The 26163-nt window shown below is 42.8% G+C and overlaps 1 protein-coding gene across 1 annotated transcript; it reads left to right on the top strand.

Annotated features, from left to right (window-relative positions):
* Nucleotides 1-845: 845 nt before the first annotated feature.
* Nucleotides 846-25520, top strand: NSG1 (neuronal vesicle trafficking associated 1). The gene is made up of 5 exons (XM_053458273.1): nucleotides 846-1075; nucleotides 1518-1666; nucleotides 3962-4078; nucleotides 16046-16156; nucleotides 24877-25520. Exons 2-5 carry the CDS (start codon nucleotides 1538-1540, stop codon nucleotides 25075-25077), a joined length of 558 nt encoding a protein of 185 aa, XP_053314248.1. The 5' UTR covers nucleotides 846-1075; nucleotides 1518-1537; the 3' UTR covers nucleotides 25078-25520.
* The last annotated feature ends 643 nt before the right edge of the window (nucleotides 25521-26163 follow it).

The raw sequence follows: 26163 nt of genomic DNA, 5'->3' as shown, positions 1-26163 counted from the left end.
GTGAGCCCTTATTCTGCGCTTGGCAATGAAAGATCTGACCGGTAATCATACAGAACCTTCACATCTCCGCATTCTGCAGGTACCCCAAGTACTCATAGCTGCAAAGTGGCTAGATTATTCCTGGGACAGTCCTGCCACATCACAATATTCCGTGACTGGACACACCATAAAACGATGCATTAGATGTAAGACTAAGTTACTAATCAGCCACCGTTATTAAACAGAATGCGTATTATTTCATTAGATCATCCAAATACATAGAAAGCATGTTTCTGATGATCACATTCTAACGGCCAGCATCGGAAAAACACACCACGGAGGAACATCAAAGCGGGGACCACAGGTGCGAATGAACTAGACTTGGTCTTCAGCGCATGAAGCTTCATTCTCACACCTTGACACACCTGCAAATACCCGCGCGGGACACCTTTATTTAGGGGGTGCTGCTAGAAAGGTGTCCGTTTGCGACTATTTATTTCACTACTAAATTCAGAAGAATAATGCGTTTTAATTCTGTTATTTACTTTATGACCTCTTTTTTTCTTTTGCTGTTTCTTGACATTAATTTAACTTTTAGGGCTGTAGCACTCTGTGACACCCAAGGGACATAGGTCTCAAAGCGGGACTGTCCCTGCTGAATAGGGACACTTATTCTTTTTTGACTGACACCGGATTTCAGTTAGAAAGGTAACGTTTTTGTCACTGTTTTGATGGCAGGCAGTGCTGATAGCGCAGGACACCGGCCGCCGCTCCCACGATCACCCACTGGTGAAGGTGTTCGGAGTGGGCGGGCTGATGGTTCTGCACCAGTTACCGGGGCGGGGCGGATAGAGGGGGGAGGAGCTAGCTGTACCCCACAGGGGGCTCCTTTGTGTTGGAATCGGCAGCTAAAGCAGTCGCCGGGTCCGTTCCGATCCGGACATCAGTAAGTACCGAGCCCCGGCACCTCCTCCAGCCCACGGACGCGTCCCCCGTGCAGAACCCACGCGAACAACACGCATCTGCAGCAGGCAGGACACGCAGCATCCTCCCCCGATCTGCCCCAGGAAGGTGTCCGCAGCTCTCCGTGCCTTCGGTAAGCGAAGCCTCCGCTGTCTGCTCCGGGGTGACACCGACACGCCACGACTTTAACTCTTTCAGTGCCAAGCGGACATTTAAAGGGCTTGGGAAGGGACCGAGAGTGCCGAGCAGCGAGCGATGTCTCCTGATCCGGGGCGCGCAGGGTGTGTCATCCGTACGGGTTTGGATTAATGCTGTAACCGGGCGATACGGGCTTTAATGGGGAGATCTGGCCTTTCTGTTGTATCTGAATCCAACTCCTGGCACTCTCAGCCAAGTGTGTGGAGGAGAGAGATCTACAAGGAATTGTATCCCGTTATAGGATCTGAGTGATGGGAGTTATAGACAATTCACATCTGAATGGCCCTAGTTGCTCAGCCCTGCTTTGTTGTGTATTATTAGATGGGGGGGGGTGATTGTATAGGGGATGTGGATGATTTATTCGTCTTTCTTTATAGGGGCTCAGTCATCTAACGCCATGGTGAAACTAGGCAATAATTTTAGCGAGAAAGGGGCGAAACCTCCTATATGTGAGGACGGTTTTGACACCATCCCCCTGATGACCCCTTTGGATGTCAATCAGCTGCAGTTCCCGCCCCCTGACAAGGTACGTATATAATGCACAGGTAACAATAAATACATTTCGATCGTTTAACCCTTCATCGCCATTCGCATTGTAGCCAAAGGGAATTATTATTATTATTATTCCAGATTACCGAAATGATTTATCCTCGTGGAGCCGAAGCTCGATTATTTTTTATATGTATCGATTTAATTAGATTTAAAGGTATGTAATAGAGGCGTAATATTATTGTTATCTTTTATTTATATAGCGCCAGTGTATCCTTCTACCTCCGCTATAGCCGTAATACTTTGCACCGCACGGGCCCTTTGAGTCTCTGTGCCTCCTGCCTTTGTTGGAGAGACAATGGAAAGCCATTATTGCCAAGATCCACGCGTTTATTCTGCTATTAAATGTTTTAACGTATTACAAATAAACAAACAGAATTTGGAATCGGACCCGTGGATTTTATTTTTGTTCTAAGAGTGCCCGTGACGTATAAATATTATTATTGTTTTTTTAGCAGATCTCTTGCATACACGGTTCATATACTGAATGTAAAAGCTCTCTGTGTACCCTGCAATCTGATTAGAATAATAATAAATCACATTGTCGGGTCGCTCGGAGAACGTCCCCGGGGAAGTCATATCTCCGTCATTCACTTTAATAAAAAACACAAGGCGTAGCTTAGTGTTTATATCTGGGTTTCAGTACATGCGCCACAAACATGCATTGTTACCACAACAGCAGCCTTAATGATACCGCCGCGAGGAGAGCGCCCCGGCCGCCTGGCGGATTGCAATCTTATTAATGTGTGAAGTAAAGTAAATAAAAGGTGTACGAGGATTTATTGGTGGCAGTTAAACAGCACTTTCAGATCTGGTTTTATTCTTTTTATTTTTTTTTTTTTTTTTTGCCTTTTCTAAGCGGACCTGGCCAACAGTTATTTAATGTAATTAAAGCACATTTTATTATATATATATATATATATATAATGTCTTTGGTCCATCTTATTTTATTAATTCAGTTTTAATCAATACGCTGAAATATAGAAGAGGGGAGTATAAGCCAGAGCCGAGCCAGCTCTTTATTATTTTGGTCCTCGTGAGCATCTGTATGTTGCTGGCCAATGTGACTCGTCTTGCGTTGGGATTGGCCGTCTATTCGGCCAATGCTGTGCCACCCACGCTGGTCTGACCCCCTCTAGTACCTATACATTCAGCTGAGCTGTGTCCCCCATTTGGACATAGAACATAGAATACCCCGGATATTGGGGCAGATGTGTGAAAGTGTTCTCCGTGTGTTAAAGCGCTTCGTGGAACAGAATAGCTGGGATCAGGCATAAGAACTTTCTTAGCAGCTTCCACAAAGCAGTGATGTCATGAAATGTATTAAAAAAGGCATAATAGTGAATCGTTTTCTTATATTCTAATGCCCCCTGCTTCCCGCTTCTCTAATATCTCAGCTGGGAATATTTATTCCTGCCCTCTAATCTCTAATCAGTGACTGCAGGATATTATTGGATGTTCCGCTGTTCACGGGATAATGTATTCATATCACCCTCCTGCCTCGCTAAAAATCAATTAGATGATAATTCTGCTTTAACATGCGGCTTTTTTTTTAACCCAAATTAAAGGGTGGTGGCATTCTGTTTCAGAGCCAAAGAGACGGACAGAGATGCAGTTCTTGCTGATAATTGTAAACTACATGATGTGCAATAAGTGATGCAGCAGGGATATACTGCATTAATCTTGTATACCAGACTGGTGGTACTGGTGACAGTAGTGGGCAAATACCAGTGCTTTGTACTTGTAGTTTTCTGTGAAAAAGCCATCTTTTTACACTCCTGTAGAACAAAACATCTCCAAGTCGAGTACGGATGAAGGAGCAACATCTGTAATATGGATGGAGTTCAGGAGAACTATGCTTCCTTAACATAGGTGGTCTTTAGAGAAGATGATTTGGGGTTTTCTTTTAAGATGGAGGTTTTCCTGGGCTGGGGTAGGGGTCCGAGTCTTAACCTGATACTAGACCAGAGGATTTCTGATGATGGCTCTGCCGATATGGAGCTATATTCCTGGGATGTTCTCTGATGTATAGATTCAATTACTTCTTGTCCCCTCCCTGCTGTGGTTGTGGAGTTTACGGCTAAGTATGACTCTCCGTTTAATTAGTACAGTTGGCATCGGACGTATGGCCTATACGATCAATAAGATATCCTGAATTAATGTCCTATTGGTGTCACACCTTCAGAGAATTGCTAAGAAGCATTGTATGTTTTTTGTAATTTTTCTCATTCCTGTTCCAATTCACTGACGTTCAACATCCGATCTTCTTTAGGTTGTGGTCAAAACCAAGACAGAGTATGAGCGTGATCACAAGAAGGGCAAGTTCCGCACTCCCAAGATTGCCGAATTTACCATCAGTATCAGTGAAGGAGTGTCCGAAAGATTCAAGGTAAGAACCCATCACACACTATGCATGCCACTTGGCACAGCGGCTTTATTAACGGAATAATTTACCAAACGAGGTAGTAGGAGAAATGATATCATGTATAGAGTTTTAATTCGTTAGCATGTCTAATAATTAACGCTTGGAGTATATTCTCAATCCCTATGTGGAATGTTACTTATAAAGAGGCGTAGAAAGATGTGTTGAATGAAAGTGAAGGCCAGATTATGCTTTGAACGTTCGTGAGAAGCTAATGAGAGGCTGCTGTAGCTCATAGACGCCTACTTGAGAGGTGTTGGTGTATTTGTGCCCTGTGGGTATAGATGTCAGGGGAATCTTTTTCTTCATGTATGGATCATGAGTTATTTGCATATTATGATGGATTTAGCAGTTGAGTTGGGTTGCAGTTACTTGACAAGTTGTATCCTCAACTTCCCTTCCGCCTGAAGGCCATACTTCCCACAAAGCTCACTTGATCTATTCATGCATGTAACCATTCAGAGACAAAACGGGCATAATAATGGCCACATCGTTTATCCAAAACACACTGACGTTTTTGCCGCTTGTACCACCATGTGAGGGCAGCCTGAGAGAGCAGTGAATGCTGTGATCTAGCATCGGGCTGTAGTAGCATTTCTCCCAATGAACCCACCGTGTAGAAATGGTGAAAAGTCTCCTTTCTTCTGGCGAGGTCCTACAGCTGCTGTGACATAAAATATAACATTATTTCCAAAACATCCGAACTGTACATGAAATGTTAGCTAGCTAGTCCAAGAAGCTACCCAGATGAAGGCATTTATTTCCAGCCATGGCCATGGGCAGAAGACCAGGCAGTTCCTGGTTTGAGTTTAAAGACTGTGCAAAAGGGGCAAAAGTGGTCCTGTCTTAACGTAGGGGTTCATGGCAAATGCCACTTGGAACTCCCCAAAAGCCACCATAGACTGGAGGTGGGGGTCTACGCGACCACTGGAACCTCTCCACTAATGCTTCCTTGTGGTCTGCTAGTTCACAGTGCTTGGATATGACATCATATCATGGCTCCCAGCAGCACACAGACTGCAAAGGAGGAAGCATTAGTAAGGAGCATACCTGGGAGCTTGCAATATGCGGCCAGGACTGCCCACTGACGTCTGCCAACATCATGGCAAACACCCCATTGAAAGGGGAAGCGGGGTGTGTCAAGACCCTGCACCCACCACCTGGAGGATTCTGACCCGGAGAACCGGGCTTCTCCCAGAGTTCTCAGAGAGTTCTCAGGTATGGTAAGGCGGTCCGTGTCGGCAGTTGCCCAGACCTCCATCACTCTGGTACAGTTGGGAGGGTCCGTAGGGGCAGTTTGCCGGGGGCCCCAGGAGGTATAAAGATGGCGTTGTTTAGTTGAAGTATACAAGTACACAGTTTGTTTTACTAATTGCCCCTAAACTGTTCTTTTACAATATATAGCAATTTTAGGAACATAAGTAAACGCAAACAGCCGCTATTATGATGAGAGCTATTATAACAATACTAGAGGTTTGCATTCTAGCAACTTTGTAATAACAAAAAAAGCTTTTCTTTAATGCATTTCACTCATTAGAAATAGTTGGGTAATAGTTGGGTAAAAGCATTAAAGTGAACAAATATAATAGTTATTTACAATAAACAGAGTATTGAAGCCCTGGGAACCTCTTAAGGTTTTAGTGCTTCAGGCGTCCTCAGTGATTCTGTGATAAAATTAGGAAAGAGCTAAAAGCAGATTGGAAAATTGGGCAAAACCTGTAATACAGTAATTTACAGGCAGATTACACAGCGCCGGGATATGATTCTAATCGGGAATACACGTTCCGGGGACTTCAGCTCTCATAGTGCTCAGCCGAGCGGGTGACAAACATTATGAGATCACTTGTAGTTGGCAGCTGCTGGAGCGCAAGGGGTTCTTTATTCCTGCTTGGTGGGGTTACAAATAAAATGATTTCATGGAAAATAAGGTTCTTGCCAAATCAGTTAACATGGTGTCTAGATCATATCGGGCAGAGAGCAGTTCTTGTGAAAAGGGAGCCAGAGGTTGAGCAATTGTATCATTCTATTGGTTGCCATGGTAACTGCTCATCTTTTACACTTTTGTGCTAAATGCTTTTATTTCCAGTGGAATAATCTGCGAAATATGATGGTTCTACATAATAAGTAATAATAGGAATGATTGAGATTAAGAATCGACCTTTACTCTGCTGGTTCCTTAGACTAATACTTTATTTTATACTTTATTTATCTTCTGTCATCCATGCCTCCCCTCCCTTCAAAACAATACATGTTGAGAACCGCCCCCCCCCCCCACACATTTCCTTCTCTCGCTGTCTTCAGCACCATATCTAGGGCTATTGACCCAGCCCCAAAGTTCCGGGGCATCACTGTCAGGGCATCTTAAGCCCACCGCTCACCGTGCACCCCCTTCGGCAGCTGCTCCTCTTGCCCCATGAAAGCCCCTGTTCCTGTTTAATTAAATATTGCTGTCCGTCGGCTTAGTTTTCCCGTGAGAACCTCTAGCCTTTTCTTGCACCCCTAGTTATCTTTCTGTGCTGATGACTCAAGCCGCTTGTCCTGGTTCATTGTTCATTCAGCCTCTATGACCCTTTTCTCTCGGTACCTGCGCATACTCACTTTCAAGTGGCACTTGTTGAGATGGGTTTCTCATGGAAACCTGGCTCTCGGAGAGAGAGAGAGAGACTCATTGATTCCGGAAAGATTTGTGATATCTGAATGCAAGATTATAAAGAGGCCGGGAAGCAATTCTCCAGGTAATTGCATGAGAGAAATGTAAGCGCGGATTCCAAGGGTTTGTTTTTGTTACATTATTTGCTCCTGGACTGAACTGAGGGGACTGACTCATCCTGAACCAGTACATTGAGTGACTATAAAGCCCGTCTGGGACCATGGAGATGATGAAAGAGAAAGGTGGACATCGAGAAGAAGCTGAGTCACAGTGCAGATGTCTTACCAAGATGAGCCACCTCCTTGCAGGCTGCTCAAGGGACATCATCGCAAGCAAGTCTGTTTTAAAGATGCTTCGGCTCTGTGCGTTCAATAATCAAATATAATAACCCCATCTTCCAACAGTAGAAGGGCGGTGAGCAACGCGTTTCACAAACACAAAGGGTTAAAGGTTCGTGAATCATGAGCAATGATGGATTTTCACGGACGCACTTTTTTTTTTCTCGTATCTGTTGTGCAGAATTATTTAAATATTAAAGGAATTCTTAAAGAAAAAACATTGAAAGTTTAAAAAAAAAAAAGTATTTATTCTTACTGGACACGTCTTCCCTTTCCCAGTTTCCCAAGTGAAATACATTATATAGGTATTTTCATAAAGGACATTTTCCAGGTTTTTATGGAGGTTTTTAAATGCGTGCATAGTTTTGATATTTTTATCTTTCGTTGGCAGCCTAAAATCGGCTCATATTAATGAGTAACGGTGGGTGTTATAACTCAGGGCCAAAATTTTCACTCTATGTTGTTTCTTTATTTTTTTTCTCGCGTGTCTCTGTGGGATTGCAATAAGCCTACACCGTTGCTAAGATGCGTTGCTTAGCAACAGCAGCATCTCTGAAGGTTTTTTTTTTTTAAAGATTCTGTATCATTCCACTTGGATAAATGTATGCGTAGGTCGTCACTCTGTTTTAGAGGCCCTTATAATTCTATGTATTGAAATGGAATGAAGACCGATTACGCAAAGAAATTTGTCAATGTAATAATCTCAATATACAATTTTGGCAAAAAAAGGCAATTTTTTTGGGAAAGAAAAAAAAAATTCTGATTCCTGCCTCCATCAGGAGCTGCATCCATACGTGTGCCGGGGGGAGAGTGTGAATAATGGATGGCGCTTCAGAAATATGGTAATTAAGAGGGGTGTCGTCTGGTGCTACCCCCTGGGTCCTTGTTAATTGTGAATCATCATGTCTGCTGATTTCCAGAGACCCAGAAGGCTGTTTTTGTAACAAAGGCAAATATTTGCTGTAATTAAATGATGTATTTGACTTGAACTACCTGTCTGTATTACTAAACAATAACAGATTTTGCCCATGGATTGCAGCCTGCAGTAAAAATAATAATAATAAAAAAAAAATAACCAGAAATATCAACAATGGCCAATCCCGTTCAGCATCCCTCAGCGGTAATATCAAAGGTCGGCCATGGGGGATAGAGGAAGGATCCAGTGCTGGAAGTAACGCTTGCAGAGTCCGGCTCTTCAGGGTGATGGCCTTACCTGGGAGCTTCAAGACCTAGGGGGTGGGGCTTTGTTATGGGTGGGGTTACATGAGAGGAGGGGCTGGCCACATATGTTAGTGGATCTATCCCAAACACCTTAACTCCTTAAGCACAACAGGTAGTCCTTAAACCCATTAATGACAATGCGTTGTGAGTCCGTACATGTTCTGGCTTTATCGTGAAAGGGTTACATTTGTATGGGGTGGGAGGGGAATAGGGCGGAGAGTGGGCGTGCCTAAACCACTCTAAACCCAAACCACTCTAAACCTAAACCATGCTAATTACAATTGTGAAGAATGCAAAAAAAAGTTCCAAGGGTGTTATGGCAAAGGTCTGGCACAAAGTTTTAAATGTCTTATAACCATAGCAACCAGTTGAATGGTGCAGTTTGCAGGCTCATGGAATCACTTTGTATAAATAACCCCCAATCTGCACTTTTCATTAAATAACTGCTGTATTTTCATGTTTTGCATGGCGTGCAGTGCATTTATTGCATGTAAACCAGCGCAGGCATTCTTTAGTTATTGAGCTTCTTCCGTCTCCTTTATCTCCTCCCCAGCAGTCTTTACTGTAAGCAGGGAGCATACTGCCATTCATTTCTTGCACGTGCTCAGTAGACCTTCGATTGCATGCATGCTCTCTGAACACTGACATTTTGCCAGCATCCATGAGATTGGCTGCTGCGTCACTCACATGACTGGAAGAACTACGTACAGCCTATATATTAATACTTCCTGGTTAGAGACTCCGACTGTTTCATTAAAAAAACACTGGCCCATCCATCCAAAAAATAATCCAAAACATAAAGACTTAAAACCAGGGACAGAAAACAGGCCTGACATTAAATACCGGACAGATGGTAGTTATGATTCATCAATTGTTTATAACCGACTTACCAACTGAATCACTCCTACCGGTAAACAAGCTTTCATGACATCATCGCTCTTACTTAATGTTCATTAAATGGATTATAAAGATCCCCTCAGGGCGGTGTGCTTGTGACACAACGGGGTAAGGAAACAGTGAACAAATCTGTAGCATAGACTCTTTAACGTGAACAGGGGTATCAGACAGGGGTAGTTGGGTACCATGTGATCTGTGGAGTTAATCAATGGTCTCCATGTATAAATGGCTCAATGATATATGCCACCTGGTTTATTATATGGACTTACTGTATACCTCGTATAGGAGAAGCAGGTATTTAGTGCCATATCTGCTCCTGTTGTGTCTAAAGTGTTCAGCAGACCCATTGTAGAGCGCTCCACACTATCATGGTGCTATATAAATCAATACATAATATATTGGTATACGTTGTGATAAAGGGCGAGTGACTAAAAAGATCCATGGTTTGCTGGACAGAAGTTCTCAACATGGAAAGTTAGGGAAAATATTTAAATAATGACTTAAATAATCAGTCAGACTCTAGGACAAGAGGTCATCGTCTAAAACTAGAGGGTCAGAGGTTTTCCATCAAATCTTAACCCCTTAAGGACAATGGGCGGTCCCTAAACCCATTTAAAACAATGCATTTTGAGCCCGTACATGTACGGGCTTTGTCATTAAGGGGTTAAGAACTTATTTCCTACCCCTGAGAGAGTGGTATATAAATGGAGCAGCCTCCCAGCACAAATGGTAATAGATATGATATGCAATTTGATCATGCATAAGTTTAGACCAGGGAACCATTAAGGTTTGAGATGGTAAAGCAGGTAGAATAGGTAGTCTAGAAGGGTCTTGTACCTTCATTCTGTGATTCCATGTAAATAAATGCTGTGTTGGTTGAACGCACACATTCTATAATACGAGCTAATTCAATAAATGGCTTTATACCGCTTACCCCTATTGAAAAACATTATGCGATATGATAACTGGTTCTCTTTTATGAAGTGAGTTATGAGCATGTTGGCAGATACTTAGATTCTAGATAGATAAGAGGTGACAGATAGCCGCCTCTGTCTGTAGCGGCATGCAACATGCTTCAGATGCTCGATGCACTTGTCCTTGGGCCGTGATCTTGATAGCGATAATACCATATGGTACGGGTCATGCCGTGTCAGACCGCTAACCAGCTATAAGCATGTATATGGAGATCGTGTCGAGGCGAGCACTGCTGTCCTTCATCCTAATTCAGCTGAAATGTTTTAGCTCTTTGGAGCTTTTCCTTCACAACTTGTGTAGGGTGAGCAGAGCAGCATCATTTCCAAAATATGGCACTGAAGATACCTCTAACCTAAATGAATTATTAGTTCCTAACCAGGTACCCGGTTATTTAGAGTATATGCTGAAGATTAAGTAGCCATGTCTCATTGGCCAGAAAACACTACGAAATAAGTATGACCATACCTGGAATCTGGGTTTCCCCCGGAGACTCGGAGAATCTCTGGGAGTGCATGGAGGCATATCCCACTCCTTGCCCATCTGTACTCCTAACAATTTACATTATTCAGCTTATGGGGCTAGCCCCGCGCGCAGTATCAGCAGACAGCCCGGCGATGTCACCCATATCTCTGGGTAGTTGGAGCCTGACTATTCCCGGACATGACCCTCAGAGGTGTGCAAAACCAATTACCATTCCAACACCTCCTGCTTGTCACTCTCTTTGTGGACCTGCTCTCCTAGAGGTCTTCCTATAACAGAGATACCACAAAACCAATGGAAGGGTAGAAATAATTTGACCACATTTATATTAATGCTTTAGAGATATTTGGTTTAAGGGTTAAAGACTCATTCACCCATCAAATTCACGTTTATAATGAATTTTCTGTTATGAAGTTACCAAGTAGCTTCCAGGTATGTCAGCCTAGGGGGTCCTCTTCTCCTGCTTAATATAGGCCAAGCCAAGGAGGTGTGGGTACCTGTACACAAGGGTGTGGCTATCACTCGGTAGGAAAGGATTGGCAGTGAACAGAACCAGCCCACCCAATGAAAGTACCACACTGGGGGCTTATATTTATCTGTGAGCCTCAATGGTACAGAGAGAAAGTCTGTTGCTAGATCGTCATAGTGGGGATAATAATCTTATCTAGGAACTCTGTGTTTTTGCCCCAGTCTTGGGGTAATAGGGGCAGATTGTAAGGGTCATGCAGCCTGAAACTGACTCTTTCCTATTCTACACTCCTGTGATCATATATATGCCAGTTGGTGCTCGTGTTACCACTATGTTATGCTTGAAATCCCTGCTTGAATGCAGGTGACCCAATGAAGTGTATACTTAAATACTTGGCCAGTCACTACATAGAATCTTACATGCGCTACTAAGACTCTGGTCCTCTCATTTAGAAGGTTGAGCTAGATAGTGGAATTCTGATATATGTCTGCAATGTGACCGGTAATCTGTAAATCTGTTAAAGAGTTAATCTCCGAATTGCAGAATTTGCAAAGGTGACAAAACCACTTTAACTGTTAATATCCAGACACCACGGAGCAGTAAACATCCCCCCCACCCTCATGTCATCCCCCCCACCCCCATGTCATCCTCCCCATCTATAATCTTAGCTTTGTATCCTGTTATCGCCCACTTATCTCAATTACCCGGTCCCTTTCCTCTCCCGGCCTCGCGCTCGGTCTGTTTCCATGAATGCAATTAGATTTTTCCTAGAAAAATAAAAACATGTCAGAGGAATTAAATAGATAAATAAGTTTTTTGGTGGGGGGTTGTTGTTTTTACTGTTGCTATGGCAACAATCATTCGTCTCACAGGTCCCTTTTGACTCTGATGATGTCACTGCAGTGGGCTGCTACCACCGTGCCCCCGCTCCGCTGACGCACACGCGGTGCACAGAATCGTTACGATGTCACATTTCACTCTGTGCTCTTGCTTAGTCTTATTCTCAGACAATGCCTTTGGGAGCCTTGCCTGGGCGCATGGAGTGTCGGGGTCTTTGGTCTAATCTGTGACCCCTATAAATGGGTACAATATGTCCTTGCGGAATCTGGCTGGATGCACAGCTAGTGTTTTTCATTATACATCGTTCTTTTGCAAGGCAATTTGGTTGATTCACTAAAGTCACACAGAGAAGACGGAGTTGTGGAAACAAGAGGCAAAGGGAATGCGTAACAGAAGAGAATTCACTAACGTAAAACGCCATTATTAGACCTAAAATTTGGCATACTACATTTCTAATTGGCTTAGATCATAAGGAGATTGTGTGTGTATATTTGAGAAATATAGGAACAGAATTAAACTATTGATGACGTTATTACGGAAAGGGTCAATAACAACATATGTCCTGATGGTGACGGTGGATATAATAAGATCATGGTGATCCAAGCCGTTGATCGTAATGATACATCGGTCGTGATATCCTCACCAGGGAAATGTCATTAATTAATGGATCCAGATAGAATCAACCAGAAATAACTACAGACCACAGGAATGGCAAACCGTCTTTTATGTTTTGTTACTTTCTCTCGGGTTTATTGTGTCAAGTTACTTAAAATGAGCAAAAGTTATTAGGGCTCGGAGCCCTGTATGAAATCCCTTAAAACGAATATTTATCCCGTCCGCAGAGGCCAAAGGAAAAGTGGAACTGTTTCAGCTAATCGATTATTAACGCTATTATTAAATGTTTAGATATTATAATAACACTGTGCATTATTAATGCGATTCCGTAATTCGTAGGCGATTGGACTCGCACGTTTGGGAAAATTCTCAAGGGCAACAGATCGTACCGTGAAATGACTTTAAATGAAGAGTTATAGGATAAAGAATATGTCCGTCTTCTAATGACATGGAATTAGGGATCGTCGCTGTATTTGGGAAAAAAATAGCGATGATGGCACACTGGTGTCATAACTTACTGTATTTGCTCGAAATATTTTATACCCCTCGTCTTATATTAGAAGTCGTCTTACAATCCGACCTCAAATAGGGGTCTGACTATAAGACTAAGATCCAGATCCCCCGCAGCGCTTCCGGTGAACGTCTGTGCGCATCGCATGCAGACAACTTCCGCTGCTGCCGGCACTTCCTCATCGTTTTTATTATGAAAAAATAGTTTACATGTGAATTAATATTTACTAGTAAAGCTTTTCCTATATTGTAGTCTTATAGTCACTAATTTCTTTAATTATAGCTTAATTTGCATTTAAATTAAAAGTCCCTTTAACATCCCTCACTCTGATTCATACATGCCGGGCCGGATAAAGGGCACCCTGTGCCTGGTGCTGGGGATTTTGGTGGGCCTTTTTATGGAAATAAATAAAATGTAAAGGCAAAGCATTTTTTTTTTTTTAACACAAATTAAATATTTTAATTACCGTTAAAATGCCAAAACAATAGAAAACTAGTTAATTAAATAAAACCATCATTAATGCAACATTGTGGAGGGGGGAGGATTAGCTTTAGGAGTCGCAGGGCACGATCCCAGCTCTCCTCTATTGGCCGCCTTCCGCGCGTTTCCAGGATCTGTGCTGGCGTACCCCCAGAATTAAAAGGGCGCAGCCACACAGGCGTTACATGCCAGGCTTCGGTGAAGACCGTGCAATGGCGTTCCTGACATTGATCTGCCAGTCTTCCGTAAGGACTTTGCACAGCGCAGCGTGACGGAAGCTTGGAAGATCAATTGGCTGACGTGGAGAGATCTCCCCCGACCGGCCCTGTATTTTGCCCGTGCAGCCTCCACGGCTGTGTGCAATTACCTTCTATCTGTGAAATGCAGAGCCGGTCAGGGGAGATCTGTCATGCCGGCCCATTGATCTCCCCGTGCGCCTGCACGGCCGGTGCTTTTTGGCTGGAGCTCCATCAGCCCCTACGTTAATCTGGTCCTACATACATGCCCGTGTGTATCTGTTAGCACCATAGTTAATTTCTGTTCTTTGCCCTACACTATTAAGGTACACGGTCCCATTTAACTTTTTATACCTTTTAAATATACTGTAGATCAGGGGTGTCCAACCTGCGGCCTTCCAGCTGCTGCAGGACTACATCTCCCATAATTCTCTTCCAGCTAAGGGGCTGGCTGAGGAGTATGGGAGATGTAGTCCTGCAGCAGCTGGAGGGCCGCAGGTTGGACACCCCTGCTGTAGATTGTCTACGTGATGTCTTCATTTAATGTAAGGCCCTTCTCATGTTGAGGATACCCGTTCCATATCCCCTCTAACACAGCTCCGTTTGCGTGGAACCGCGTTTCTGGATTTTTATACCTCTTAGTATAGGGGCGTACAACGTGCAGCCCTCCAGCTGCTGGAGGACTACATCTCCCATAATGCTCTTTCAGCTAAAGGGCTGGCTGAGGAGTATGGGAGATGTAGTCCTGCAGCAGCTGGAGGGCCGCACATTGGACGCCCCTGTCTTAGTATATAGTAATGTCAGGTAAAAAGTAAGATGCCTCCAGAGGAAGGCTTTTAGTTGTAACGTTGACTGTTTGTTCTGTTTTTTACATCCCTTGTCTCTATTCTGCAAGTGACATTTCTTTGATTGTGTATCTTGTATTTGAATTATATTGCTTGGTCTGTTGAGACTTGAATGCAATTTATTTGACTATATTGGTTTTGGTTTGTATATTTTTTTTAGAATAATAAAGTATTTTGTATATTTTTTTTATAGCTGTGCAGCTCATATTTTTTTATATTGATATATATTTTGCATTTGTTGGGTTACAGCTAGAAAGCTGGCACCCTTCTCTTTGTTTCTTTTTGTAAATTTGTACTGGGATTGCATTATCTTTATTGATAATTGGTAAAAAAGGAAGATCCCTGCGGGATGCGGAAGTGGCCACACAGGGACAATGAAAGGAAAATACTTTGATTTAGGATACGGTCATACACGTAAAAAAAAAATAAAACAAGGTCGGTTGTTCTACTTACCAAGTTCCATAGTGGTCCTGATGGTGTAGCCTAAAACACTGCGGCTACCGGTAACCATTACCCAGTCCAGTCCAAGCTTTGAAGCCCATCATTGACTGACTATAACCGTTCGTAAACCAACATGCGTTTGTTTTTTTTTCATGGACGTTAAAACTAGAGTGGGTCGCAACGCTCTCTATAGATAAGATTCACTTAAAATAAAGCCTCATGGCTTCCATGAGATATGTTCAGCTGTTCACTGCCAGTTGGCTCCATCTCTGGCTAATTACAAATCCCGGGGAAGCTGGGGGTAACAGGACCCTTGGTGCGCATGGTGCTTTCCTGCCACCGACTGGCTCCTTTACACATCTGGAGCTGCAGCATCTCCCTAAGGTAAATAAATTACTTTTTAACAGATTGAAGAATCCATAGTAAAGTACTTTCTTCGTTGGAGGCTGCAGAGGACACTAAACTGTTTTTTCGTAGCAACTCTAATTTTTCAAATCCTTGGAGACTGTGTTCTTGCATTTTTGGTTAACCCATCTTTTTGTTTTGGGTTAAATTGGAATAGATATTTCTATATCAGATTATTATTATCCTCCTCCTGTTGTAATTGGCGCTGATGGTTCTTTTATTATTGCCTTATATCCCCTTTGAAGTTTTAAGAGAAAATGGTGATGATTCCCAGTGGATAGAAATGCCTTATTTAAGCAGAACAAGTTTGGGGCAGATTGATGATTTGTGAAGAAATTAGAAGAAACATTTAGTCTGTTGCCATGGTGATTGCAGCACAGTTAAAATCTTGACCAAAATGTTGTCTAAATTAGATAAGCTTGATAAGGCCATGAAATGGGTTTTACGTGTTTTATGTTTAATACTGTTTTTAATAACCGCTGTATTTTTTTATTGTTGAAGTAATTTTCTTTTGCGGTTATTTTTCTTCAGGTAACTGTCCTCGTCCTGTTTGCACTGGCTTTTCTGGCGTGTGTCGTGTTCTTGGTGGTATACAAGGTGTATAAGTATGACCATGCCTGCCCAGAAGGATTTGTGCTGAAGGTAAGGATACGTTATTTCTAGAAAATGTTCATTTTTATTGGTAAGATTGGTAAGATTGGTAACGGTGTGCATATAGCGTACACAGAGAAATGCAGGGGTAACTAAAATTTGGCTGCTGGCTGAGGCCTACTTCAATGTAGGAATTAACTAGGAATGGCATTTCTATTGCTGCATTTAGTTACAAAATTGTTATATTCTGCAGAATATATGGGGTAGCACCTTTTTAAGCAATTTTGTTGAATATATTACCGTATTTGCTCGATTATAAGACAAGGTTTTTTTCAGAGCAAATGCTCTTAAAAATACCCCTCGTCTTATAATCGGGGTCGTCTTATAATCAGACCTCAAATAGGTCTGACCATGAGACTAAGATCCAGATCCCCCGCAATTCTGCAGGGGACCATGGATTCCCCCCATCCCCCATTTGGGGGGCCTGGCACCGGTGCGGGGAATTCTCTCTGACAATCGGGGAAGGTCTGCGCGATGGACGCAGACAACCCCCGCTGCTAGCCACATCTCCTTCCGGCTGCAGCGTAAGTTCTCTACGCGAATCACGTAGAGCTCTACACGCTGCCCCGGCTACATGACAGGGGAGTCAGAAGCACGGGTAAGTTTGGAGGAGGGAGGGGGAGGGACTGTTAAATGGGGGGCAAAAGGCATTTCTGGAGGCAGAGTGTTCTATGAAATGCCTTTTAACCCCCTTAATGCCACTTTGCCTCCAGAAATGCCTTTTTAACTCTCTATATGCCACTCTGCCTCCTGAAATGCCTTAAACCTCCCTATATGCCACTCTGCCCCATAATATGCCTTTTAACCCCCTTAATGCCAGAGTGGCATATAGGGGTATAAGGCATTTCTGGAGGCAAAGTGGCACATAGGGTGTCAAAAGGCATATCATGGGGCACAGTGACATATAGGGTTAATAGGCATATCATGGGGCACAGTGGCATTTAGAGGGTTAAAAGGCATATCATGGGGCACAGTGGCATTTAGAGGGTTAAAAAGGCATACCATGGGGCACAGTGCCATATAGGGGGTATAAGGCATTTCTGGGGCAGATGTGCATAACTGGGGGGGCAGTTTGGAAAATAGAAGGAAATAAAACCAAAATATTTTTCTCAATCATAGCTTTTATTAAAAAAAAATTGTTTACATGGATTAACATTTACTGGTAAAACTTTTTTCCTATAGGGTCGTCTTATATTCAGGCTTTTTCTTTTTTTCCTAAATTAATATTCAGATTTGGGGGGTCGTCTTATAATCAGGGTCGTCTTATAATCGAGCAAATACGGTATTTCTAAAATCCCATGAGATGATATGTGGAACAGGCTCCCATCATGCCGCACTCACACAAAATGGGCCAAAATACAGGGAATAATATTTCAGCATATATAGATTTATGTACAGAGTAAAATACAGATGTTGGAAATTGCTGGATAAATGGTGATTTCACAGAACATTCCTGCTTTGCGTATCGAAGGATTACCCATCTAGTTATAACTCGGTTATTATCCCTCGCAACCAGGAAGGGGCTGATACCTTCTGGCTCAGGGGCAAGTAAAGCCAAGTGGCCCCATCGCCCCCCCCCAATGTATGCGCTGGCACACATATGTACTCAGACTTACACACTCACGCTAACACACATACACACACAGACTTATACTAACACACATGCCCTCTCACACCACTTACACATTTGTGCGAACATACATACACATCCATGCTAATGTACAAACACTTCCACAAAATCTTCCACATACTCATTCATGCACATATACACTTACACATTCATGTTCACATACACACCTATAAATACATTCTCATTCTAACATACATACACGCATTCATATATACTCTATCCTTTCCCTCTCACATGTTCCCTCCCGCACCCCCCTTACTTGGCTGGCAGCTTTCTCTCTTATTTTCACTAATAATATGAAATGCCCCATGCTGTGTCCCTGCCGTGTTCCTGCCTCCCTGTGCCAGTTCAAAATTGTTCACAAAGGGCCAGTCCGACCTGCACCGGCCTGGCATTCGCCAGCCTGTCCCTGCTGCCAACCTTTGGGGATGTGACATCAATATTCCTCAGCTTTCCATAGGATTGACACACCTTGGAAATAACCCAGAATAAATCAGACTTTAGTTCCAAATCAGGACTGTCCTATTGAATGTGGGACTTTTGGTAGGTGTTAGAGACTGGGTTTATTTTTGGAGCTGAACATCTTCAGAAATTCATCATGCTGTGTTAGCAGCAGATCCAAGCTGAAGGGCTTTTGAAGGATTGTCTGTTTTATCTAAGAAGCCGCGCGTCTGAGCTGCTTTCATCGTTGCGGGGCGTCTGCCAGGATCCATGCTGCCAATCTCTATATGTCTCAAGTTACCAGATCCCTTACAGCTAAATCCATGTGAAAACTTTACTGAAAACTCTGTGTTCCTATACAGAAGAGACGTTTGGAAATGATTATCCCTCTATGGTATACCTAGCATCAAATAGAGCCACAACTTAAAACTTATCGTTCAGTCCTATCCTCAATCCCATCCTACCCGGAAAGATTACTTTTTTATATTCATTTTCCTAAAGCAACTTCACATTATCAGTAAAATATATAAAACTGTTTATACCAGGGATCCGTGAAACAAACTATTTTGTTCAATGGACTCTGAATGACCATTTTTAGTTAAAAAGTATGTTCTTTTATTTTCCCATGAAGCTTCCAACCTTTCGTCGCTGAGCCCTGCAGATGCGTAATCAGTATTTATCCTTTAGAGAAGATCTATTAACCTACATGCTACATTTCACTACACTAAAGATACCCACCTAGCGATGTTTAGATTAAAGGGACAGGTTAGTGTCTCTGACAACACCACTATAGAAGGATCCATACTCTGTGAGTGCTTTAATGTAAAAGCTCTTACCTGCCTCGGAAGATGCAGCCCTGCTGCAGCAGCTGCCCTCCTCCTCCATGGTCCAATATTTCTTGCCGGTGATGGAAGCAGGAAAAAGCTCCAATTGAAATCACAGGAATGACTTTTCATACATGCACACGGGGGAATGACCAGCCCCTTACCCAACGCGTTTGCCGAGCCACGTTCCTTAGGATGAGGTTTATTGCCACACTTTGAAATACAGCTGCTTCAGCTTTTTGACACCATGCTGTTTCCTTAAGGAAATATTTCTTAAGCTAAACTTAGATCAGTGAATGCTCGTCGCCTTCTGCTCCTGTAATTGTGCTTTTTGGTTTTCAGTTCTCGACTAAGTGAACTCATCAGGAAAGATTACTGATGTCACGTAACATTTGTCAAGAACCCAACAACCTAGGATAGAATATTTTCAAAGTACTTAATGTTCCTCAGGGCTAATATACCAACCCCAGGAAAGTTCACAGTGCCAGTCATATTATCACAAACAAAACAAATTGTAAGTTTTTATCGTGTGAAGAATAGTTCCTACTCTCAAACAAGTGAAGATCAATTCAATTCATTATTCCTCGGGCCCCCTGGTAACGCCAAAGGATAATGTGACCAATTCTACTAAAAGCAGGATACAGATCAGCGGCGTAACAAACGGGGTTGCAGGGGTCACAACTGTGACGGAGCCCACCTCTCAACCACTGTGACCACCTGTCTGCCAGGAACAATTGTGAACCATTTCGAACGACCCTGTGGTAAGAGCGAGGCTGCTAGCACGAGCGCCGTAGAAAAAGCTGCGGGTGAGGTGAGGAGGGAGCGGGCTAGCGAGTGGCAAGGTACGAACGCGAGTGTGTATAATTGTATGTATTGTGACTGAACGTCCTTTAAAGCACAAGGAGTTTTTCTGAGATCTTTCAGAACCACCTGTCTTCTAGGGTAAAATAAAAGTCAAATCCAGATAAAAATGAAGTGTTTATTTTCTTCAAATCAATTGATGCCATAGGAGGCCCCTGCAGGCCTTCAATAGAGCACGGCCCTTTAACTCTTGACAGTGAACCTACTGATTTCCGCTCCCGGAAATCCGTACGTTCACCGTCCGGAGTTAATTGTCCATGTCTGCACTGCGGAAGAGTAACACCACTCCTGCAGGTACATACGGTGGACAGGGGCATAGGGACAAACTGTTTGGGGGCAAAAATGTCACTGATAAGCTGGTTACAAATTAGAGGTAGTGAATATATGTAAAAGTTATCGGGCATGTACAAAGCTCACCCTGGCAAGTCTCACAATACCTCTTCCTTGGGTATGTGGTTAGTTTTTAGGTTTCTTGGCTATGTTCAGAAGTAAATGCAAGCTTTCAAGTTACAGAACCGAGAGCTCAAAGCTTTTGAAGAATCTCACAGGTAATATATTCTTCTCGGTGTAAGTTCAGTAATTGGATCCCGTGAGTTTTTCTGTAGAAGCAACAGCAGCGCAATCCCTGTGTCCTGGATGATAGCGCAGCAAAGAGCCTTATGAGACGTCCAGGTAAAAACTGGAAAATCATGGATGGGAAGACAACAAGCACGGAACCTGTGATCGGAGCTTCACACACAAACAGCTTTCTGGAAAAGATACCCACATCCGTTTTCATCAGTTATTACACGGCAATAGGCAATTGGCACACGTTTATAAAAATCCTGCGTTTTTAGGAGCATCAACGTTTTCACAGTAATATTTACAGATGCTTTAAATGTTGATTACGGTGAGGGGATAGAAAAGAGATTGATAGAAGAGAGAAATGAGAAAGCACAGGAGAGAAGATGAGAAGAAAGAGGCGAGAGAATATGGCAAAAAGAGAGGAGACAAAAAGGAGAAGTGTGTAAGGAAATGAGAGAAAAGATTGAAAAGAGAAAGGAAAGATAAAAAATGGGGAGATGGGGGGAGGTTAAAGAGATAAAGGATATGCGAAAAGGGAGAACAGAAACAGCAGAGGAGAGAGAAAGGAGAGAAGGAAGAGATACACGATAGAAGACAAAAGATTGACAGGCTTGTGTATAGTTGAATGTCCGTGTGTTGTGAGCTTGCATGCATCAGACACACTCACTGACCACTTTATTAGGTACACCTGTTCAATTACTAATCAGTCCATCACACAGGTCTAGACAACTTACTGAAGTTCAATCCGAGCATCAGAATGGGGAAGAAAGGGGATTTAAGGGACTTTGAATGTGGCATGGTTGTTGGTGACAGATGGGCTGATCTACTGGGATTTTCACGCACAACCATCTCTAGGGTTTACAGAAAATGGTCCGAAAAAGAGAAATTATCCAGTGAGCAGCAGTTGTGTGACGAAAATGCCTTGATGTCAGAGATCAGAGGAGGATGGGCAGACTGGCTTAAGATGACAGAAAGGCAACAGTAACTCAAATAACCACTCGTTATAATCAAGGTGTGCAGAATACCATCTCTGAACGCGCAACACGTCCAACCTTGAAGCAGATGGGCTACAGCAGCAGAAGACCATACCGGGTGCCACTCCTGTCAGCTAAGAACACGAAACTGAGGCTACAAATCGCACAGGCTCCCCAAAATTGGACAATGGAGGACTGGAAGAACGTTGCCTGGTCTGATGAGTCTTGATTCCAGATGGCAAGGTCAGACTTTAGCATATACAACATGAAAGCATGGATCCATCCTGCCTCGTATTAACGGTTCAGACTGGTGGTGGTGTAATGGTGTGGGGGACATTTTCTTGGTACACTTTGGGCCCCTTAGTACCAACTGAGCATCGTTTAAACACCACAGCCTACCTGAGTATTGTTGCTGACCGTGTCCGTTCCTTTATGAGCACAGTGTACCCATCTTCTGATGGCTACTTCCAGGAGAATAATGCTCCATGTCACAAAGCTCACATCATCTCCAACCTGTTTCTTGAACATGACAATGAGTTCACTGTACTCCAATGGCCTCCACGGTCACCAGATATCAATCCAATAGAGCACCTTTGGGATGTGGTGGAACGGGAGATTCGCATCATGGATGTGCAGCCGACAAATCTGAAGCAACTGCGTGATGCCATCATGTCCGTATGGACCAAAATCTCTGAGGAATGTTTCCGGTACCTTGTAGAAAGAATGCCACGAAGAATGTAGGTGTACCTAATAAAGTGGCCAGTGAGTGTGTATGTAGGGCATCAATTAGCAGCAATATTGGGGATAGTGTGGACAACCATAACGTAGCATGTTACTAAATCTTAGTATGAAATGAGGTTACTTGGTATCTTCTGGTGCCACCACCCTAGGCTGAGAATAAGTGCAGTCAGGTGAAACTTGTACGAGTGCCTCATATGGGTCAATGCGAATGGAAAACCTTCATCTTAACCTTGCCAGCAGTAACCTACCCTATAAAACACATAGTAGAGGGTCCCAGGTGGCCACCCCAAGTGCAATAGAAACTGTCTTAGTTAAGTCGGTCAGATAAAAACTTTTTCCTCACCTTGTCTCAATTTAGTGAAGAAACCCCGTAGGATTAGACTGCTGCGTAATAATTCAGAGCCCAAGCCTGTCTGGAAATCATCTTCTCATTACTTGTCCTTTTTTCGAAGACAAATGCTTCAATCGCTCAGCCTCATCTTCAATGTTTTTTAAAGTGTGAGGTTCAATTAATCACATACCCAAAGCTAATGGAGCATACGCAGCTCGGCTGATTAACATGCGCAGAGTCGGAACTCAGTACTTCGGGACAGACGCAATCTTTCAGCCTTGTTTGTATGAAGGGAAGGTGACATTGTCGGTGCGGATGTGTGTTATTGTACTGTAACTATTAAAAATATGTATATTCTTATTACACATTTACTTTACAAATTCCAGTTTAATAAAGAGGAGGTGCAGTAAGTGCTGTCTTATAACAAGTAAGGTAGTCTACATGCCTTTTGATTAGGTTACGATAGATATGAATACTTTAGGAAAGGCGGCTTCTGCCCCATGGAGCTTACAGTCTAACACTAAATAGGAAATTAAATCTTATTACAATGTGTTCTGGCCGATGGCCCTTTTGTTGAGGCCAGTAGGGTTCTAATATGTTACCTTTACTGGGCTTTATTCATTAAACAGTGAGTTTAACCCCTTAATGACAAAGCCCGTACATGTACAGGCTCAAAATGCATTGTTTTCAATGGGTTTAGGGACAGCCCATTGTCCTTAAGGGGTTAAGGTGCATCAGAATGAAACATTCATCTCGTTAATTTAACTGCATTATACGGGGCCAGCTCAGCTCCTTTCATGGAAGAATTGCATCAAGGTCCCCTTCTGCGTGGAGGTCCAGAGAGATGTTTAGTGAATGAACCCCACTGGGATGTATTGTTTGTGGTAATTGATTTTAGTGGAGAACTGAATAGGAATCTAGACTCACAATATTGCCCCAAAAATCTTTTAAACGGTAAAGTTATTAACAATAAGTCTACAAACCAGTTCATTTGTATGGCCACATAGACTAAAAAGAATGCTGTGAATCATTCACGGTAAACTACAATCAAAATAAGCGTTTCCGAAGGCGTTCTGGAAATTTACAGGCGAGAGAACAGATTACCATTTATATTTAAAAGGAGGGCCGAGGGCCGGGCAGATTTAGAAGGTTGTCAAATGATTTCTGCCCTGCAGTCAAGATCAGCAATTAATACGGCTGTGATCGTCACCCTAATCTCCACCCGACAGCAACTCCTTATCTCTGCCGTACTTTTTATTCTTTACATAACGGGAATTTAGAGCATTATCGGAGTGATTCACTCGGCAAGCGTTTATTACCGAGACGGTATTTAGCATGAAATACAACTCCATTTAGACCTTTTTGCCGATGAAAGTGCTATATAAGAGTCGAAATAGGATGAATATGATGAAAAAGCACCCGCGGCACGGACGGTAAAGATGATTCAGATCAGGAGATCGAGGCTGACTCTGCGTCTGATTGTATGCGTTATAATTACATGCAGCCGTTATGGATTGTAAGCTCTTAGATCATTTTAATGCTGCCGCGTAGCTGGTGATAATATTGAGGGAAGGCAAGGAAAAGCGGTAAATGACTATTCCTGAATGATTTCACGAGACCATACCGCATCTTCAACTGTAATCGGCAGATCCCCTTTGAAGCCCAGTGTCCAGCGGCTGTCCGGTAGAGCAGTGGAGTGGGGTGATAGAGCGGGGTAAATGCCAGCTCAGAGGGCCATCATTAGACACCCTGTGCAAAAACCCCCAAAAACCCACACACCCACCATATTGACACGTCTAAACTCTCTGCGTGCATCATCGCTCCCTCCGCGCTAATAGATTGTAAGCTTTTCTCCTTCTGTACCAGGATGCCCTAACCTGCATTAAAGTAGGCTCTTTATTTCTTCCAACATGTGCAGGTCATTTCTCTTGTAATGGCACGCTAATGTTCCATTTTTCTCTTAAACTTATGGAAATTATTTATTTGCTTTATATAGCGCCATCAAATTCCGTAGCGCTGTACAATGGGTAGGCAGGACATAACAAGTAGCAAGTAATATAACAATTTGGCTTACAGAGATAACAGGTGAGGAGGGCCCTGAATCTTCACAAAATGTTTATCCATTTGGGTTGTTACATACGACTACAACTCTGACAATCCTCAGCAAACAAGGACAAAGTGATGCTGAGGATGTTGAGATTCAGCCAGACAGTCAAATCTTGGTTACCCTGGTCTTTCAAAGGCAGCGGCACCATAAGCCAGAGTGGCCAAAATTATTATTTTATTTATTTTTATTATTATGCTCAACAGTCCTCACAATGCTTTTGTTTCCTCTTCTTCCGCAGAGCAATCGATGTGTCCCGTCAGCTCTAGACAGCTACTACCCCGAACAGGATCCCAGCGCCCAAGGGAAGTTTTATACAGTCATCAATCACTACAACCTTGCCAAGCAGACCATCACCCGCTCGGTCTCCCCATGGATGACGGTCCTCTCCGAAGAAAAACTCTCCGAACAAGAGACGGAGGCTTCCCAGAAGTCGGCTTAAGGCGAACGCGAGTGGAGGACTGAAAAGGAACTTTAAAAATAATTAACTCCTTCTCTGCCTCTCTGGCAGCCAAGCAGTTAACAATAATTTAGAGATTTCTTGTGTTTATGGTTAAAAAAAAAATCGCTTCTGTTTACTGGTATTGCTGTGCAGATCATTCACAGGTACATCCGCCGTGGGCACGTCACTCCAGCGCAGTGATTTCATACCAAGGGAACCCTTCTGATGTCGGGCTTCACTTTTTATTTAATTATTAGATATTTGAACATAAAATAGATATAGGAGACTTGAGGATTTCCTGTATGATTTGAAGGAATCTATCTCCAGTATGTCTAAAATGGTTTGTGGGTGAAAGACACCTCCATAAATTGCTGAAATCCGGCCCATGCCGTAGGGAAAACGGAGAGGAAATTAAACAAAAACAAAAAAAAAATACAGTCCGTGGAAAATAAATAAATCCGAAAAAGTGTGAATGTTTGGGAATAATCAATAGTGAGCAGGTTCTCCGGGCCAGAATAATACACATTTATTAGTCATTAATGATTCAATCAGTATAAGAACAATGAGGCTCGTTAGAATCCCACCTAAATGAGCTCGTAATATTCTCCTCGTTTTTAACCCGCGTTAAATAATTTAATGTCTCCTTGTGAATGTAAAACAAATATTTTCAGATGAATGTTTTTTATAGTTGTGATGTGGCAGGATAGTTTGTGAGACATTCGGCCCCCGTGATGATAGTTTGTAAAGCTTCGATCGCGGTCCTGGCTCGTTAGTCATTTATATTAGTTTTAGCTGGAGGGTAGTACGTGTTTTCTAAAGCAGTAGCCACTAAAACACACAAAAAATAAAATAAAAATAAAAGCCTATATCCAATCCTACGGACTTTTTAACATGCGCTGAACAAGCAATATAGATAAATAATAAAAATAAAATGCTTGCTGTTACATCACCAGCATAAGGATAGTGGGAGTTATAGTTAAGCCTGACGGATGACGCTTGAGCAAGATATATATGGTGTGGCTTTTAAAGCCAAGCCAGCGGTAGGTGATACTCTTTGCTAGATCAGTAAATCCCCGTTTATACGTG

This window comes from Spea bombifrons, chromosome 1 (genome assembly GCF_027358695.1).
Source record: "Spea bombifrons isolate aSpeBom1 chromosome 1, aSpeBom1.2.pri, whole genome shotgun sequence".
NCBI classification, from domain to species: domain Eukaryota; kingdom Metazoa; phylum Chordata; class Amphibia; order Anura; family Pelobatidae; genus Spea; species Spea bombifrons.
The sequence above is the reverse complement of the archived record's forward strand: the minus strand, read 5'-3'. Positions and strand labels throughout refer to the sequence as shown.